Source organism: Lasiodiplodia theobromae, assembly GCF_012971845.1.
Source record: "Lasiodiplodia theobromae strain AM2As chromosome Unknown scaffold_35, whole genome shotgun sequence".
In the NCBI taxonomy this organism is placed as follows: Eukaryota; Fungi; Ascomycota; class Dothideomycetes; order Botryosphaeriales; family Botryosphaeriaceae; genus Lasiodiplodia; species Lasiodiplodia theobromae.
This window is the reverse complement of record NW_023336514.1, coordinates 388141-405719: the sequence shown is the minus strand read 5'-3', so window position 1 is coordinate 405719 and position 17579 is coordinate 388141. Positions and strand designations below refer to the sequence as shown.

The following is a 17579-nucleotide window of genomic DNA, read 5'->3' as shown; positions in this document are numbered from 1 at the left end:
TGTGCTGCTTTCCAGCTTGTTCCGGCTCCAGCCGGTGCCTGCTTTCTTCCCTGTGTATCACACTGAGACTTGGCCAGAAAAGCAATTCAGCCAGAGCTATCACATCTGCCGTGCGGGTAGTCCACCGCCAGTGTGGTGGCATCTCTGAAAAGTACGTACAATGTGCCTGAGCTCCTCTTGGCATTTACCCGTCCCGTTATAGACATGACTAGCGGTATTCTGATTGGCCACAAAAGCCCCCACCATCTGGCATAGACACCACCATAGCCACGACGACGAGTGGGGCCTTCCTACACACAGAGTCCTCAGCAATAAACGATGGTGGTATGATGAGAGTACGCCTTGCCCGGAATACTACTTCGCGGAAATCGGCGAGCTGAGGGAGTTATGGTGGTCCGAGTCAGGATGCGGGCCCACATACCGAAGCGGAGACTTGAAACAATCCGCCAGCCCGCTTGACTCGGACTTGAGGGTCCATGAGTCCTTTCTCTCGACGTTGTCGATGATATGCTCTGCCGAACCCTGATAATTTCTGTGGATCGAGATCTGCGACCCTCACGTCGTACTTCGTACTCTGATGAAAGTGGATGGAAATAGTTGCCGGTGAAGCCGCCACCAACTGAAGCTATTACGCATTCGATTTCAGACTTTCTTGGCTTCCGTATGGAGTATTTGGAGGATGAGATGCCTGCGCTTATCACTCGAACTAATATACGCGTTCACATCCAGCCGTCGTGTGTTTTTATTCGAAAAAGTGATCTGTCTGCCCCTCTGAAGCAATTGAGAGGCATTCTTGACACTGAACGTTTTTCACCAAACGCTTTCGCCCTCAAAAACGACATTAGTACTCAAAAGCTCCACAACCGGCAAATATGGTCCATGTCTGGAATGTGAGACATGCGGGAGACTCCTACCTCTATTTTGTGGGACCTCAATGCGGGCCCAATCCCAAGCCAAATCCAACCCACGCACGCCATCAACACCACGGCCCACCATCGACCCATCACCACGACACCCCCCAAAGCACAACACCAGAAAAGAAAAAGAAAGAATCAAACCGAACACCCACCACCACCCTACACCACCACCCCCTTCTTCCCCATAACCCACCCCCTCTTCTGCCCAAACCCCCCAACATCATCATCAATCACACACTCCCCCACCTTCTCAAACCCCCACCGCTCGTACGCCTTCTGCGCTGCCAAATTTCCCTGCGACACTTGTAGCCACACGTTCGTGCGCCTTTCCTCGCGGGCCACGGTCTCTACCGCCCGCATTAGCCGCGCCCCCACACCCATTCCCCGCCCGAACGCGCCGATGTACAGCCGCTGTAACTGAATCGACGACGACGACGACGACGACGACTCAGCAGAGGGTAGGTGCTGGGCAAGGAGGAGGCAGGGTTCGGGCTCGGGCTCCAGCTGCTGCTGCTGCGTTGTCGTTGAGTCGTGGTGCCGGATCAGCAGCGCAAAGCCGAGGAGGATTTGTAGATCGTTTTCGGCTTTTGAGCCCTTGGCGCTGCCATCGCTGCTGTCGTCGTCACCACCGTAATCTTCCTCCTCTTCTCTCTCCGATGATGACGACGACGACAAAGCACTATGGGCGATGGCGTAGTTTACGACCGAGACCTTAGAAGAAGAAGAAGAGGCCAAAGCTGGCAAAGAAGACATGGGAGCCGTGGCGACGAGCATTGTCTTGTTCGGAGCGATGATCTCGGCGGCGACGGCCCGGACCGTGTAGACTTCGGCGAGATTAGCTTGCAGGTCCGCAGCTGGGATGGCGTGACCCAATGTGGCGGTGGTGACCTGTTTTCCAAGCGTGACAATGGCTGGCGCGGCGGCAGGGGAGGCGGTGGCGCGGATACGGATTTTTGGTGAGTGTTGCTGCTTGTTATTTGGCTGGGGTCGATCGCAGTGGGTCATGGTGGTGGTGGTTGGGACTATCTTGCTTGTGATTTTTCGTTCTGGATGCTTTGAATGGATGCGTAAAGGTGTAATGATTTTGCTCTATATTAGCTGCTGTTGTGAAAGTGCTGATGAGACCAAAAACTGCGGGACTTGGGAATATTTTATCCATTCCGGGTAGTCTTGACTGGATAGTCAGTTCTGACTGGGTGGTTGTTACTGGTGTTATAGGGACCAGTCAAAAGCAAAGTGACCCAGAAAAACGGAAAGATCACAAAATCTGAAGATTCAGTCAGAAGTCACGACAAAGCTACCAACTATTATCACAACTTCCTCAAAAAGTGTACCATGGCAAGAGAAGTGGTGATAATCGTCTGCTCCCAGGCGAGCCAGCGTGGTATTCTGAGTCGTATTGACGGCTTTCAAGACCTACCGTCCTACAATGAGCACTTGAAGCGCTGATTTCCACCCTTGAGCGCGCATGCTTGTGTTCTGCTCAAAGTGGTACCAAGAAAGGTGCAGAGGCTCTCTGTTGATTGAAGTGTTGTCCACCTGCAGTCTAGCCCAATTCGGCGTAGCGGTCCGCACGCTCGTCAATTGACAACCACAGGGCGTAAAGCTGAAAGCACGGCTTATCTTTTGACATCTTGCTGCTACGTTCAATCTTTGTTCCCCCCTTGTCCGCATTGGCTAGGTAGCATTACTCAGGATCGAGGCTAAACGAAGTTCGGTCCACGTATGGGTCTGGTTCAACCACGATTGGTACTCGGTTCCCCATTCGGCAACTACGTCCGGGTAAAAAGATCCAATCAGCTTGACGGAAACGGCATCTGGACGTCACCTCGGTAGATAAAGAACGACGACATCTTTCCGTGGAACCCCAAGAACGGGCAATGACCAAGTTCGCAACACCTTGCATTCCGCACTACTACCTCCCCATCCTCTTTCTGCTGTGCCACACACTCCCCCACAGTCTCCGCAGCATCCACCTCACCTCGTCGGCCACCTTCCACCCACTTTCCCCGCCAACCCCGCCCTCTCCACAACCTCCTCGCCCCTCTTCCTCGCCTCGCGCCAGATACTCTCCTCATCCATCCCCACCAACACACCTCCCCTCACAACCTCCTTCCCATCCACAACCACCAACTCCACATCCCTCCCCGTGCACGTATACACCACCGCACTCACCGCACTAAACCACGGCTGCAACTCCACCCTCCTCGTATCCAACGCCACAAAATCCGCCTTCTTCCCAACCTCCAAGCTGCCAATCACGTTCTCCAGCCCCAACGCCCTCGCGCCGTTGATCGTCGCCATCTCGAGCACCGTCTCGGCCGGCACGAGCGTCGGGTCGGCGGCGTGGTGCGCCGACTCGGGTTTGTGCAGAATGGCAGCGAGGCGCATCTCCTGCAGCAGGTCGCACGTGTTGTTGCAGGGAGCGCCGTCGGTGCCGAGGCCGACGTTGGCGCCGGCGGCGAGCAGGTCGGGCACGCGGCAGAGGCCCGACGCGAGCTTCGCGTTGGACGACGGGCAGTGGGCGACGTGCGTGCCCGACGCGGCGACGGCGGCGACGTCGCTGTCGTCGAGGTGCACCATGTGCACGAGGACGGTGCGGGGCGAGAGCAGAGAGACGGAGTCACAGTAGGAGGTTGGCGTGTGGGCGGGCGTGCGCGAGGCGAAGAAGGCGCGGTCGGCGGCGACTTCGGCGCAGTGCATGGTGATGGGGATGGCGTGGCGCTGCGAGAGGGCGGCCATTTCGCGGTAGAGGTCGTCGCTGACGCTGTGGGAATGCTTAGCGGATGGGATGGGTCTTTGTGTAGAGCTACTACTCACCCTCCCGGCGTCCTTGCTCCGAACCAGACTTTGATCCTGCCGTTCGCCTTGCCGTCCCACTTCTCCCACATCTTCATCGTGCCCAGCAAGCTCGTCTCACGGTTCTCGATCAGGCCTGGATGCATGGCCCACTTAGGATCAGCGGCGTAGGTACCAACGTCCATGACGATCTTGCCCAGGCAGCCTCGGATGCCGCTCTCCTCGACAGCGCGACACAGGCCGTCGAAGCCGTAGCGGTCGGCGAACATGCTTTCCAGGAAACAGGTAGTACCCGACTTCAGCATCTCGGCGATACTGAGGCGGGCGGCGGCGTAGCCATCGTCGGCGGTGAAGTTTCCCTGCAAGACCCAAATGCGCTCGCAGAGCCACGATACAAGCTCAAGGTCGTCGGCAGCTCCTGAGTGCGGCGTAGTCAGATTGAATGTCCCTGAAGTTCATTTCCAAGCTCTTTTGCCGTTTGCATCTCAACCATGCGCAGGATGTAACTTTAGGGGGGAGTGGCGCATTTTGTTGAGAGATAAAAGAGGCAGCATGCAGAGGGGATGACAAAGGATGAGTAAGTACCTCTAAGAAGAGTTTGGGCGGTGTGCATGTGAGTGTTAATCAAGCCCGGAACGACGATCCGGCCAGTCAAATCCGTCCGGTCCTCGCCAGGGTACTTGCTAATCAGCACATCCGACTTGTCTATTTCGGCGATAGTATCGCCCCGCACGAGGATTGCCCCGTCAAGGATAACCTCACGCGCCGGATTGACGGTGATAAGGGTTGCATGCGCGTAGAGCATTTCGGAAGGCGATGTGAGCAGGCTGGCGTTCTGAAGGCGACATGATGGTGAGGGCGGGGCGAAGATATCTCCAAGTCGCGGCGGCCACCTCCGTTGCGATATCTACCGGCGCAAGCTTTGACAATAACGGTTGACTGAGGCTTGAGTGAGAGCACAGGCTCAGCGGCCGGAAGCGGCCCGAGAGAAGATCGCGGCCATCGACGTCAAGCGAGGGCGATTGTGGCGCTTCCAGCTGCGCTAGAGCAACGATAAAGAGCGTCGGGCCTCGCACTTGGCCGCGGGGAAGCGTGCGGGGACGGCGCGTCTTAAGCTGGTCAGCGCGTCGCAAAGCCGGCTGCAGCGTCGAGACGGTGGTGCGATGGTCTGAGACTGGGCCCCGTTTGCTGCGCTGTCGGAAAGCGCAAAATCGATGATGCAGAACTGGATGGGAGGCGGTGCGAGGGAGGGCGTGAGGTGCGGCTCGATGGGGATGGGATTGGCGGGCGTCACGCGCAGTGGCAGCTTCTAGCTCCCGAGTCACGGCGGTGAAAAGCCCGGGCGCACCTACCTACGTAATGCCAGCCAATTGCACTCGACACCACCGTTGCACCACCACGATCGATCTGCCCTCTACATATTCCTCCCTGCCGCCCGCTCCACCAGATCTTTTCTCTTCATTCTCGCTGCCTGCTAAGGCCAGCCCCACGCCATCGTCGCTCGAACTGCCGCCAGGCTGCAGCTTCCAAGCCACCAAACTCAACAAAAACAAGCTTCTAACAGCTGTCAACCCCTTCGATCATGACCCGGAGGATCGTCTACGGCATTGGCCTGTGGCTCACGCTGGCCGGTACGCGTCCACTGATGCCTACCAGTACCGCTCCTGCTGACAGCAAGTCGCAGCCACCGCCATGACCATTGCTAGCATCGTCGAGCCGCGCTGGCTCGCCTACGACGTCGAAGGCGTAAGTTTGAGACTTGTCCCAACGCCTCAGGCAACCATGCTTACAACCCTTTCTCTCTAGCACGGCAAGCATGGCAAGCCCGTCAAGGTGACATACGGCTTGCACACGCTCTGCGACTCGGTCACCGGCTCGTGTCGCAGCTTCCCCGAGGAGGACGACTGCCGCGGCGACTCGTGGTCCTTCTGCAGCCGCTGGCGCACCGTCGGCTTCCTCATGTCCTTCGCCGTTGTCATCGAGCTCGCCGTGCTCATCGGATACGCCGTCGTTTTGCTCGGTGGCAAGCAGAAGCGCGATCAGGGCTGGAAGATGATTTCGGGCCTACTCATGGTCGCTGGCGCAGTCTCCTGCGCATCCATGGCCATCGTGGTACGTGCTCACCCGCATATGCGCCTGGGAATGGAAAGAGATTTTCCTCCGTGGGGTGATGTCGTTTGTGCGTTGCGCTAACAGGGGCCACTTGACAGGCCTTCCTCTTTGACCACGACGACCGCTTCTTCCCGCCGGGCTGGCGCCTCGACAGCTCGTGGATCCTCTGCACCGTCAGCTGGTCCATCTCCATCATGACGGCCTGCGGCCTCGTCGGCGCTGCCATCGTCCTCCCCGAAGAGGGCGACTACGAGTTGATACCCGAGGGTAGGATGTAAACCTTTCCCTGCGCGCGTTTCAATAGACAATGGGACGGAGTGGTTGGTTTCGTGGAGCGCGAACTGGGCTGGATTCCACGCTCGCGGGCTCTGCTGCTTAAGCGCGCATCGTTTTACGCTTGCACGTCCGCTTTTCTTGCTGCCGATAATGTTTCTACACGTCTTCCCCCGGCATGCTCGCACTTTTATGTTCTACTCGACATATCCCCTGAAGCATCGTTATTGGTCTGCTTTTGGTCACTTGCAGCACGTCGGTTGTCGTCATTTTACTGCTGTTGTTCGGTCCATTCATTACCCGGGAAATCAGAAATTAACGAAAAAGACGTCATAACAGCGATCGTCAACGCTACGTCATCCAAAACAACCAACTATCATCTTTCAAAGCTGTTTGCTCACGCTACGTATTTGCTCCGTTACTGTGTAGTGCTTTCGTCTAGCTACCCCATCCGTGCTTTTTCCTCTCCTGGCCCAAGCGCAAAGCTCTGACCCGAAACGACAAAATTTTCCTTCTCACTCCACCACCGGAGCTAACTTTTCCTTCCAACGTCTGATTCTGATGTTACACAATATAACTCCAGCTGCTGATTTGCATACCAACAATCAGCAGTTACAGCCGTAGCAACTGATCCAGAGGTCGCTTAGCTCAGTTGGTTAGAGCGTGGTGCTAATATTGGCAGTCCTCCCAGAGGACTAAGAGTTAACGCCAAGGTCGCGAGTTCGACCCTCGTAGTGACCAGAATCTCCTCTTCTTTTGCCTCCTAGTCGTCTAGGAGGTCTATCTTTTTTGACTTGGGGTTGGGGGACTGGGCGGGGAACCAAACGTTCAAGACAAGACGGGCGAAACCCTGGTTTCCTGCTTTTTGTCCTGGAGGAATTCAGGATTGATAATTCTCTGGTGGTCCGCTTGGGCTTACTAGATAAGTTCTGACTGAGTGAGTATTGTTGTGTGAGCATCGGGTTGAAGCCGGTTGCTCGATATATATACCTACGTTTGGGTATCACGCACAACGATGTCCTGCTGGTTATTCATGGAGTAATTTTCTTCATGTTGCTGGTACGGTCTCGTAACTCTGCCTCTGTGGCATGGACCTTGGATATTTGCTATACTACGTGCAAGTTAAAGTTCTACATGCATATACGTATAACAATTTCATTGGCGCGCAAGTTCTGTACCACCCACCAATCATTTACTCCTGCGGCCCATCAGTGTTCCGTTCCGTAGTAAAATCATGTCTCCAATGAGCCAATAATATCAACAGCTTTATAGACACACTTTCACCATCACACGTAATCTCCAAGATCCCGACCTTCATATTGAAGCGGTCAGAGGATCAGCCGCCGCCCATCATATACAGTAACGGGACGAATAGGGCTCCGCTGTGAGAAAGAGCCGCTCTCTCGGCCCCCACTCAGCAAGCCCGCCATGTGCTCCCAAGCTAACCCATAACAGGCCGAGCGGCTTGCTGCGCGTCGGCTTACTCTTGCATCGCGACGCGCGCGAGGCTGAAATCAAGGATAAATTTCCAAGGTTTGGCCCCCTCCCATTACGCACGCCTCTTTCTCTCCTTCCCCTGCACTTTTCTTTTGGGATCATGTCTCGTACGACCATCCATTACCGCTACCCGGTACCCCCGCAATTGCAACCGCCTGCACGCCCGCACGTTGCAAAACCAAACACCGGGGATCTCTCGTTCTACCATCTCAAGCACACGCTTGGCAGCGCCAAGTGGGGCGATTATCAGATTTTCGGAGGAATTGGCGATGAGGGCACGCTGACGCCGATCGTCGAAGATCATCATTGGGCGACGAGCAATGGGAGATCATCGTCGTCGCGGCGATCGTACAACTCTATTCCGATAGGATCGGAGACGCCATTTCATGATGTGGTGGATAGAGCGCTGGTGTAAGATAGCTCTCCCCGTATTTTCGCGATGTGTGCGTGTGTGCTTGTTCAAGATGCTGATGGTCGAAACTATTGTGGAAGAGTATACCAACTGCCACGCGAGTTCCACGAAAGGCAGCGGGAGGCGCTGAAGAAAGGCAGCCGCAGGCCGTTGGCTCGGCTAGAGGCCGATACGCAGGTTCGGCATATCTTGCTCAAGAACATGGAGGCGCTGCCGATGAGCTTCAACGGGAGGGATGACAACCCGTGGGAATTCAGCGACATCGTGTTTCACGTGCCGTTCTATCAGGAGGTCAGGCCGGCAGGCCACGCGGCGCATGGAGATGGAGACGAGTTTTGCTGCTTTGGGCACGATTCTGGGAAAGCGCCTACTACGCTTTGGGGGAGGATCTTTGGATCGCAAGGAAAGAAAGAAGGAAAGACTGCCGGTGTCTGTTTTGCACGGGAAGCTGTTACGGTAAGATTGTTTGCGTCGTCATTGGTAGACGTGCTGATGGCAGTCAGATATGTGTGTTCAACCACGATGAATATGAGAAACAGCACTGGCAGCATAAGAGAGCCATGAGCCTCAGCAGCAACTGGACAGCGCTAGTCGTCGATCCTCGAGACATCTTCAAGTTTACTGATGACAAGCATAGTCAGAGGTTTGTGGATGGCATCTTGCCACCGAGCGCAAGGAATTCCAACAGAGAGGCTAAGCACCAATGGACCGACTATCAAAACGCCGACTTCTTCCAAACGCGGTTGATTCAGATTGCGCTGAAACATATCACTGACGAATGGCAAGAGTCGATCGTATCGATTGACGACGTCTGCAACAATTTTGAAAAGAACACTCGCAAGCGCATGGAAGACCCATCATACTGGCGCGGCGAAGTCAACGGTACGCTTATACAAGCGCACAAAATTTCAAGAGGTCTGGAAATCCTTCAGCAATCAATCAGAAATATCATTGAAGACAAAGAGAACCAAGACATGGATTACGGGGTCTGGAGGAGGTTCCGCAACGCCAGGCCAAGACGAAGAATGGGGGATTTGGAGAATTTGCAGAAAGCGTCGAAAGAAGAGGTGCCGCCCAAACCGCTTGGTATAGGCGAAGAGAAGAACAGGCTCAAACATATCCTCTGGGACATCTGTGATATCTATCAGCAGAGACTTTTCTCGGTGCAAGCGAGACTGCGAGCGAGGAGAGAGGCCGTCGATAGCCTGAGAGGCTTGGTATGATTCTATTGTTCGTAGGGATTGCTTGAGCTGACGTTCTCCCAGGTTATCGACCTTTCACAAACCAGGGCATCCCTGTACGCGAACCAACTGGGGGACAATGTAAAATGGCTTACTTACTTCTCCATAATCTTCTTGCCCCTAAGTTTCTGCACGGCGCTTTGGTCAATGAACTATGACCTCCATTCCAAGCATGACTTCATTGTCGCGATCGCTCTCTCTTCTCTGGCAACCTTTCTCCTTTTGCTGTTCCTGCTGTTGAAACATTATAACGTGTCGGTCAACCATTCATAGCATGGCAGAAAATATCTATTCTAGCCCGTTCGCGAAAGTGTAGATACATTATGAAGACCATAGTGATCAAACGGGACCAACTAAATTGGGGCAAATGTGTCAAATATCAAGTCTACTAGCTAGCACTAGAATCAGTGCGGCTTTTCTACTCCAAAAGAAGAAAGAAAAAGAAAGAAAATAGCCGAAAATAGGTTCAGGACAAACCCAACAACGTACAAAATGCTCAAACCCCCAATATAGAAGGAACAGATCTGAAGAGATGTTGAATTGATTTTTCTTTTTCCCAGATGACGTTTGAAATTGGCATACCAGTATGAAATGTGCCTCAGCCTTCTTCCGCGAGGATGTCTGCTTGCTTCAGTTTGTGACCAGGGTGAACATTCCCCACATCCACCATGCACATGAAGCAGTAATCGATCAGCCTGTCACACGTGCTGCAAAAATACCGAGGCCCAAATATCCTCTACTGAAATCAGCAAACGCTCGAACTCGTAGTTAAAGAGGATTGACTTACAGACTCGCAAGAATCACAGTTGTATATATCGGAGGGTGTGCCTGGGAGAATCTTGGGAGATTCGTCTTGCATCCTCAGAGGGCAGTCTGCGTCGGAGAGCAGATTCTTGTTGTTGAAAAACGTTGCGATGTTCCACGGAGTCCAGGATGTCTGTTTCTCCGGGAAGTCCGTTGTAATGCAGCACTCTGGCAGACCTGCAGAGATAAGGAGTTGAATAAGCTGACAACTTCCTACCATGGCGGCCCAATGGAGGACTGGCCAACCCTTTTTCTCGTTCGTAATGGAGGATATGCGCGGAAGGCGAAGTACACATTCGACCATCTCGATGGAAGAGGACGCTGCAGCGTAGTGAAGGACGGTGCGGCTCCTAAAATCTCTTAATGAAGGGTCAAGTCCCGCCTCTAATAGAAATCTGAATGTGGACACATGACCACCCCGTGCAGCAAGATGAAGGGCGCTTCTTCCCTCACAATCAGGACCAAGCGAGGCTATTTTTTGTTCTCCGGCGAGGATCTCCAGTATCGGAATATGCCCTCCAGAGGCAGCCGCATGGAACGGACTATAATTGCTCCCACAGAGAGCATCAAAGTCCGCTTGTGATTGTAAAAGATTCCGAACGATTTCCTCTTTGCCGAATTTAGCAGCCAAGTAGAGCGGTGTCGTAGTTACCAAGCCACCAAACTTTGGGTCAGCTCCATTCTCCATAAGCAGGTCTACAAAACCTGCCAGCCCATTCACTGCTGCGTATTGAAGGGGGGATATTCCCAGGTCTGTTGTCATCGAAAACTGGAGTTTATCTCCATGCTCACATAAAGCCCGAGTTGCTGCATAGTTCTTCCTGGAGACCGCGATATGTAAGGGTGTAGCTTTTCCCTCTAATGTTTGGGCAAGTACGTTTGCACCGTGACGTAGTAGAAAGGGAATGAGCTCCTGATGATCATACAGGGCTGCAATGTGCAGTGGCGTCCAATTATCTGGCCATTCCGTCGTAGTATTTGCTCCATGCGTCGTTAGGTACTCGGCAATCTCAAGGCACCCATTTCCGATTGCAATTTGAAAAGGGGTATATCCATACGCTGTTTTTGCATGAATCTCTGCTCCGTGGTGAAGAAGTATTCGGGTCATATCCTCGTTATTCTTCTGGACTGCGTAGTGCAGAGGTGTATAACCAATGTTACTCTGAGTGTTGACATCTACACCGCGATCCAAGAGATATTCGACAATCTTGAGATGGTTGCCCTGTGCGGCGCTGCTGAGAGGTGTCTGTGAAGAATCATTAGTAGCATCATCCGGGACACTACCGTATTGTAGGAGGTATTGGACGACATCCAGGTGGCCATGATACGCTGCTGCATGCACTGGAAGATAACCTCCGTTTTTGCGAACCATAGGGTTTGCACCTTTATCGAGAAGAAACTTCACCATAGCTGATTTTCCAGCCCCGGAAGCGTTTGTAAGTGGTGAGCACCCCTGGTGATCAGGCGCATCGATATCGGCTCCAAGTTCAAGGAGAATCTTGGCAGGTTCAAGATGGCCGCGGGATGCAGCGTTGTCCAAGGGTGTTCTGTGTTGGGCATTAAGAGCCTTCAAATCCGCACCATGCCCCAAGAGAAGCTGCATGACTTCCACATGCCCATTCAAAGCTGCAGAATGAAGCGGAGTATCGCCATTTGAGCTGGGGTGATCCACATCGGCCCCGTAGTCTAGCAGTAGGTTAGCAACGGAGGTATGGCCATTGCAAGAGGCGAGATGAAGAGGCGTTGGGTCATTCTCTTGTATGTCGGCTGACCATTCAAGAAGAACTTTGACGACTTCGAAATTGCCGTAGTAGGCTGCAATATGCAAAGCCGTGTAACTGGTTCCAGCCTCTGGGAGATTCGGATCCACTCCCAAAGCAAGGAGAACTTCAACTACTTCAGATGACCCCCTCAATGAAGCTAAATGTAGGGCAGACTGATCTTTGTTGCTTAGCGCATGAGGATCAGCTCCGTATGCAAGCAACAAATGTAACATGTCCAGGTAGCCTTCCTGCGCTGCAATGAGCAAGGGGGTCGTCGTTTCGAATGATGTAGTCTCCAGTAACGACCCTGCTCCATTCTTCAGAAGATATTCTGCTGTTTTAAGTTGATTGTGGTGTACTGATGCACCAAATGGGGTCGTGCCTCGATTTGTCCGTAATAAGATCAGGTCCGTTGATTTGTCGAATATTTTCAAGACGAGATCGAGATTGCCATGTACACAAGCCCAAAATATTGGACTACTGTTGTCGTTGCATATTACCGCTGGATTTGCGCCTCGTTCGAGAAGGAATACGGCAATCTTTGTGTGGTTCCACCCACACGCTGTGAAAAATGCTGTTCTTCCCAAGGAGTCTCTGATCTCCATGTCCAAACCGCGGTCAACGAGAGAGGCAACTAGATTCATATGTCCATAGGTTGTTGCTGAGATGAGAGCGGGACCGCGATTGTTTATTTTGAACTCCACATCCGCGTTGTTGTCAATCAAAAGATTCACAAGATTCGTGTATCCCCTGGCACACGCCAGAATGAGTGGTGTTTCACAGTCTGGCTCTATTGTATCCAGCAACTCCGGGTGGGTCGACAGTAGGTGCTTTGCAGACTCTACCATATTCCGTCCTGTTGCGAACCAAAGCGGATTCCCTGGCTGTCCTTTTCTGTTCGCTTTTGCATCCGCTGAGATCTCGGTGTCGTTATCCAACAAGTAGTTTCTCATGCTTGAGAATATCGAACTTTCCGGGTCCAACAAGGAATTAATGAGCTCGAGCGTGTTTGAACTCTGTTGCATCGCAGCTTCGGAGTGTTTGTGCCACGTGTTTGCAGCATAGTCTAAAAAGGCATATGGGATCCTACTTTCATCGTGCTGAGATCCAGACTGCCACACTTGGCTAAAGTTCATATAGCGGAGGCATATCTCGGCAAGCTCGGCATGGTGGTTCTGTAACGTTTTGCCAAGCATCTTCAGAAGAAATTCTTTGATAGACGCGTGCGCGAGATGCACCATGCTCGAACCAGGATCCTCACGTGATACTTGAACATTGACGAGGGATCCGCACAAGCCTTTGATCTCTTCCTGAATGTATTCCTCGTCGACCTCGTCCGGCCACTCCTCTTGAGAAAGCCCGGATGATTCAGGATGCACCATCAAAGCCTCCATGATTTCCACCACGGTAAGTGGACGAAAGGAGAACGCAGCCCATCGTAAGATATTGACTGTTCTGATGTAGTCTTCCTCTGCTTGATTTGTAATCTCTCTCCAGACTCTCATATATGTGTCCGTAAGTCCAGATGGCATCTTGTTCACGATTTGCCGTAGTTGAGAATCGGTTTTACTTCCCCGCAGCAGGAGCAAATTTTGTTGTTTGATCCAGAGGAACATGCCATCACTTTTGTCCGTCAATCTGTCGGAGAGCTCATGTTTCAGTCCTTCCGTCTTTCTCGGCAACCTTTCGAAAACCAAAGCTTCAGCCAATTGTCGGATGTCAGCCCGAACAATACCTTTAGAGATCTTGCACATATGCGTATCGAACAGCTCGTCCCGAATGTCGCCTTCGTCGCGACTTGCGACCATGACCTTGGTCGAGGTGTTGTGGATAGTTGACTTGATACGACGAAGAAATTTCGATCGAGCTAGGTTGGATCCATCGAACTCATCTAGCCCATCAATGACAAGAGTGCATCCTGAAGTTCGTTCAAGAAGCGCCTTCAAAATGGTCCAAAGGTCACTCTGGGATGCCACATCACCTCTGTCGCAGGTGGAGGAGTGCATATACTCCCAAATTTGCTCCCGCATCTGGAGACTCTGACCTGAAAGTTGCGATATAAAAGTCCGTAAAATTCCTTGGAGTTGGGTTGCTGCCTGCGCGTATACCGAGCAAAAGCAGTATACGACCGGGGGACCTTGGGGAGAGTTGGTCCTCAGATGCTGGATGACAGTGGCCGATAGAACCGTTTTACCTGAACCTGCAGGTCCACACAGCCAAAGAAGCTTTGGATCTCCTACTTCAGAAAGCCAGGATTGGTACGCAGGATGGCTGAAAATCCAGTCTCCTGTTCCTTCGAGTCTTGCATCTCTGTGAGTTTCGAATTGCTGATCGACTAATCCGGCTTGGATCCACTCGTTGATAGCCTGTCTTTGAATGCGAGTAAACTCCTTGGATATCTGGGATTGTATGGCCTTCAACTCATCTTCAATGCACAAGGGGATAAATTAGCATTGATTCAACGGACGCTTACATCGTAAAGTGTGAAGACAGTACCTAATATCCTGGAGTGCTCTCTATCTTCCCCTAATTTCGGTGTAAAGAGTTGGTACAGCTTTTCGACGTGCTTGTCAAATTTCTGCAAATCGTCCAAGATAGTCTTGTCATGCCCGAATCCCCATTTCATTCCAGACCTTGACGGGAACGGTAAGCGTGATCTTGTCGCAGTAGGATTGGCAGCTTCTGGTGAAAGCCTTGCAAGAGCCTTCTCAATCTTGGCACTGAGCTGCTTGGCCGTTCGGAGATGACCGTGGACATTTGATAGCACATCTGGATCGTCAAGAGTTGGATCGTGATTGTCTGCGAGCTCTCCATCTTTTATGCCAGCCTTCTCTTCCCAGATTTGGAGACGCGTCAAGTTGGACTTGAGCAGTATCCGAGCTTGGCTAGCTTCCGTTTGGAATGATTTGGCGGCCTGGAAGCGATGTTTGAGCTCGATCCCATCGTTGATGAAGCCTGGGAAGGCTACGGCAAGAGAGACGGCTTCCATAGGCGTGTAGAGCTATCGCGAAGCGTTGAAATCAGAGCATGTCCGGTGCGACGGAATTATGGAAAAAATGGGAGTGGCGAAGTCATTTGACAAGGCTGAGGAGGGGTAGACGAGAGCCAATCGATTCGCATTTCTTTCTAGCGAGCGGGGTCAGCCTCGACCTTTCGTTAGGCTGCGTGCTCGCGGTATTCGATGTGGTACTATTAAACGTGCAGCGCGAACAAGTCTAAATTTTCCTGCGGAATGAATTTCTATGGTATAGTGTTTTTCTATCTCCAGGCCAGTTCTCTATTGTCAATCGCGACTTTCTGTTTGCATCATCATTCTACGGGTCCTATTGCGTGGCTTTCAATCAAGGCAGGGTCCAAAGAGAAAGCCAGCCTTGTAGCCTAAAATTTAACAAGGATGTTGCACCATTGCCGCGAGGCTGAGCAGACATAACCTGCAAGCTACAAGTGGGTACTGCTGTGCTGGCATGGGGCAGTGCTGCGAAAAGTGAGCCGAGCGTTGCATTAGACTGGGGGCTGGAATACACTACCCTGTTCCAGTTCATGGTTAGCGTCAAGAATGACAGTCTCAAAACAGGGGATACAGATAATCTGAATGGGCGATCATCTAAAGTCTGCTCTTTTGCGCAGCCGACAGCTGTCTGTTACACAAAAACCAAGTTTACGATACGAACCCACCACAGCAAGGAGGGTAGGCGGCTGGTTGGATGTAAAATAAGCGCCCACTCGGACTCTCATTCTTATCGGAAATGATCTTCAACTTCCCCTCATCTCCTCCATGCTCAAATAGCTCTCTCAGCTTATCTGTGCCATATGCGAGGCTTGCTATCCACCAAACTTGGTCGTCCTTCATCTCTTTCGTACTGTCTCGATACATCATCTCTCCTATGTCGTCGGTCGGAAAGTTCACGAACTCTGTCTTTCATCTTGCACAAGAGAATCAGGCCTCACTAATCAACGTAAACCTCGATTTCTCCCTGCTGAAGTTCGATGCGCCACCCGAATTCCGCAGGCTGGGCGAGTGCCTGTCACGAAAGAGGAGAGATGAAGCCGAAGCTGGCGTCTACCACAGCACAGCGAGGAAGCTAGGCGCGCTCTTCTCATCTGAGATTCCCCACGTGCCCGCTCTTATCGAAGCCTACGGTAAGCGAGCAAGTGAGATTGCGGAGACGCCGGGGGCCAATCCTGTTGGTTCCACGATTCATGGAGCGTTTGCCGAGCACGTCGGCGCAGATGGAACTACAATCTGGGCAACAGCAACGTCGGGGAAGAGTGTTGTCACGATTCATCTTCTTGCATGCATTCTGGCACGCATCTGGCAAAGGGAGCAGGCGGTTTCAATATGGGATCAGCTTGTCCAGCGAAGAAAAGCAGAGCTGGCTCAAAGAATCTCGACGGTCGAGACTGTGCACGCTTCAGACTTGGGTGCGTCGCTCATCACGATTGAAAGAAAGCAACTCGACGCATGGGATGCTAGCGCAAGGTAAGAACTGTAATCTGGGCATTGGATAGAGTCAGAAACTTACAGGACGATAGAGCTTGGCTGCAGACTGCAGATACCGCAAAAGAAAGGGAGCAAAGCCAGATTAGATGGGTTCTGAGCAACATGTCGCTGCCAGTCTCAATCGACAAGCCCGAAACGGAGGACGAGATGTACGCTTCGGTACTGAGCGTATGGGTCCGTGCAATGTCTGTCATGAATGACCTGATTCTTGGTCGGCCACAAAGAATCCAAAGCGGCGATGTACTTCTCGGACTCCTCTCCTGGCATTTGTACCCGGATATTGCCGTCCTTGGTGTTGACGACAAGTTGCATCATATCAGCCAACGGGATGAATTCGTACTCGAGGGGGGGATCGTAACCATTGGCATGCAAGCCAGAGGTAGCGGGCCGGATGCCGACGATGGAATATTCTGGTCTCTTCCTCTGGCGCATATGCGTTATTACGGCAACCCTGTTACTGTCAAGCGGCGCCTGGGAACCAAAGAATCGGATGTTTCCTTTCCAGAATTCCGTTACGTTATCTTCGGGAGTATAATATCTACTTGGGATACGCCGGAAGATGATCTGGAAACCCCCATGCGAATTATTCTCCTTCTTGCAGGCGCCTTGGATGCTCATCCAGAAAGACCCCACTGGGACCAGAAAAAAACCTCACTCAATTGGCTAAAGTCGTTGGCACTCTGCTGCAAAGACTTTGAGCAATCCAATGATCTCGAAAGGAAGCGGAGAAAAGCGCTGGTTGAGTATGGGAAACGCCGATGCGGCGATTTTCTGGCCCCTCAGACATCGCATCCTCTCCCCGTTTTTGACCTAACCCACATGGGTTTCCTTGTCGACACTGCGACATCAAAGTCAGACCAGCCCACACAAAGCAGGATCGAGTTTCTCCGAAGATACGCGCGGATATCTTCCCGCAGACACGAGCTGAGAGATGCAGTGATCCGTTACAGACCTGAGAGCAAGCCACGTGAAACATATCACAGTATGCCGGAATACCTTTGCACTTCGGTCTTTAGACCACGGTCTGAGCAGGAGGTCACAAGTAAGAAACGCAAGCGATCAGAACACGGACGCCAACAACACTACCAGTGGAATTCTGGCACGCGAATTGATGATGTGGATGAACCACGATACTACAGCAACAACAGTCTGTCCGACATACCAGGCTTCAGACCAGTCCCGGGGCTTCAAGAGCAAGGCGTCACGTCATTTCCCTCCGGGCCTGGCAAAGTAAATACAAAATACAGATTTATCTGCGGT

At 52.4% G+C, this 17579-nt stretch overlaps 5 protein-coding genes across 5 annotated transcripts; 2 read left to right on the top strand and 3 right to left on the bottom strand.

Moving 5' to 3' along the window:
- Positions 1-1076: 1076 nt before the first annotated feature.
- Positions 1077-1922, bottom strand: LTHEOB_10055 (Acyl-n-acyltransferase protein; the record flags this gene model as incomplete). The annotated part of the gene is made up of 1 exon (XM_035506658.1): positions 1077-1922. The coding sequence occupies one exon, from the start codon at positions 1920-1922 to the stop codon at positions 1077-1079; it is 846 nt and encodes a 281-aa protein (XP_035368367.1).
- Positions 1923-2894: 972 nt separating this feature from the next.
- On the bottom strand, positions 2895-4521 carry LTHEOB_10054 (Amidohydrolase; the record flags this gene model as incomplete). Its single annotated transcript, XM_035506657.1, has 3 exons — positions 2895-3684; positions 3738-4134; positions 4302-4521. The coding sequence occupies 3 exons, from the start codon at positions 4519-4521 to the stop codon at positions 2895-2897; spliced, it is 1407 nt and encodes a 468-aa protein (XP_035368366.1).
- A 777-nt stretch (positions 4522-5298) lies between these two features.
- On the top strand, positions 5299-6106 carry LTHEOB_10053 (Lysine-sensitive aspartokinase 3 protein; the record flags this gene model as incomplete). Its single annotated transcript, XM_035506656.1, has 4 exons — positions 5299-5347; positions 5401-5462; positions 5523-5828; positions 5927-6106. The coding sequence occupies 4 exons, from the start codon at positions 5299-5301 to the stop codon at positions 6104-6106; spliced, it is 597 nt and encodes a 198-aa protein (XP_035368365.1).
- Positions 6107-7698: 1592 nt separating this feature from the next.
- On the top strand, positions 7699-9524 carry LTHEOB_10052 (uncharacterized protein; the record flags this gene model as incomplete). The annotated part of the gene is made up of 4 exons (XM_035506655.1): positions 7699-8009; positions 8091-8466; positions 8514-9227; positions 9276-9524. 4 exons carry the CDS (start codon positions 7699-7701, stop codon positions 9522-9524), a joined length of 1650 nt encoding a protein of 549 aa, XP_035368364.1.
- Positions 9525-14276: 4752 nt separating this feature from the next.
- LTHEOB_10051 (uncharacterized protein) lies at positions 14277-14807 on the bottom strand (the record flags this gene model as incomplete). Its single annotated transcript, XM_035506654.1, has 1 exon — positions 14277-14807. The coding sequence occupies one exon, from the start codon at positions 14805-14807 to the stop codon at positions 14277-14279; it is 531 nt and encodes a 176-aa protein (XP_035368363.1).
- Positions 14808-17579: the final 2772 nt, after the last annotated feature.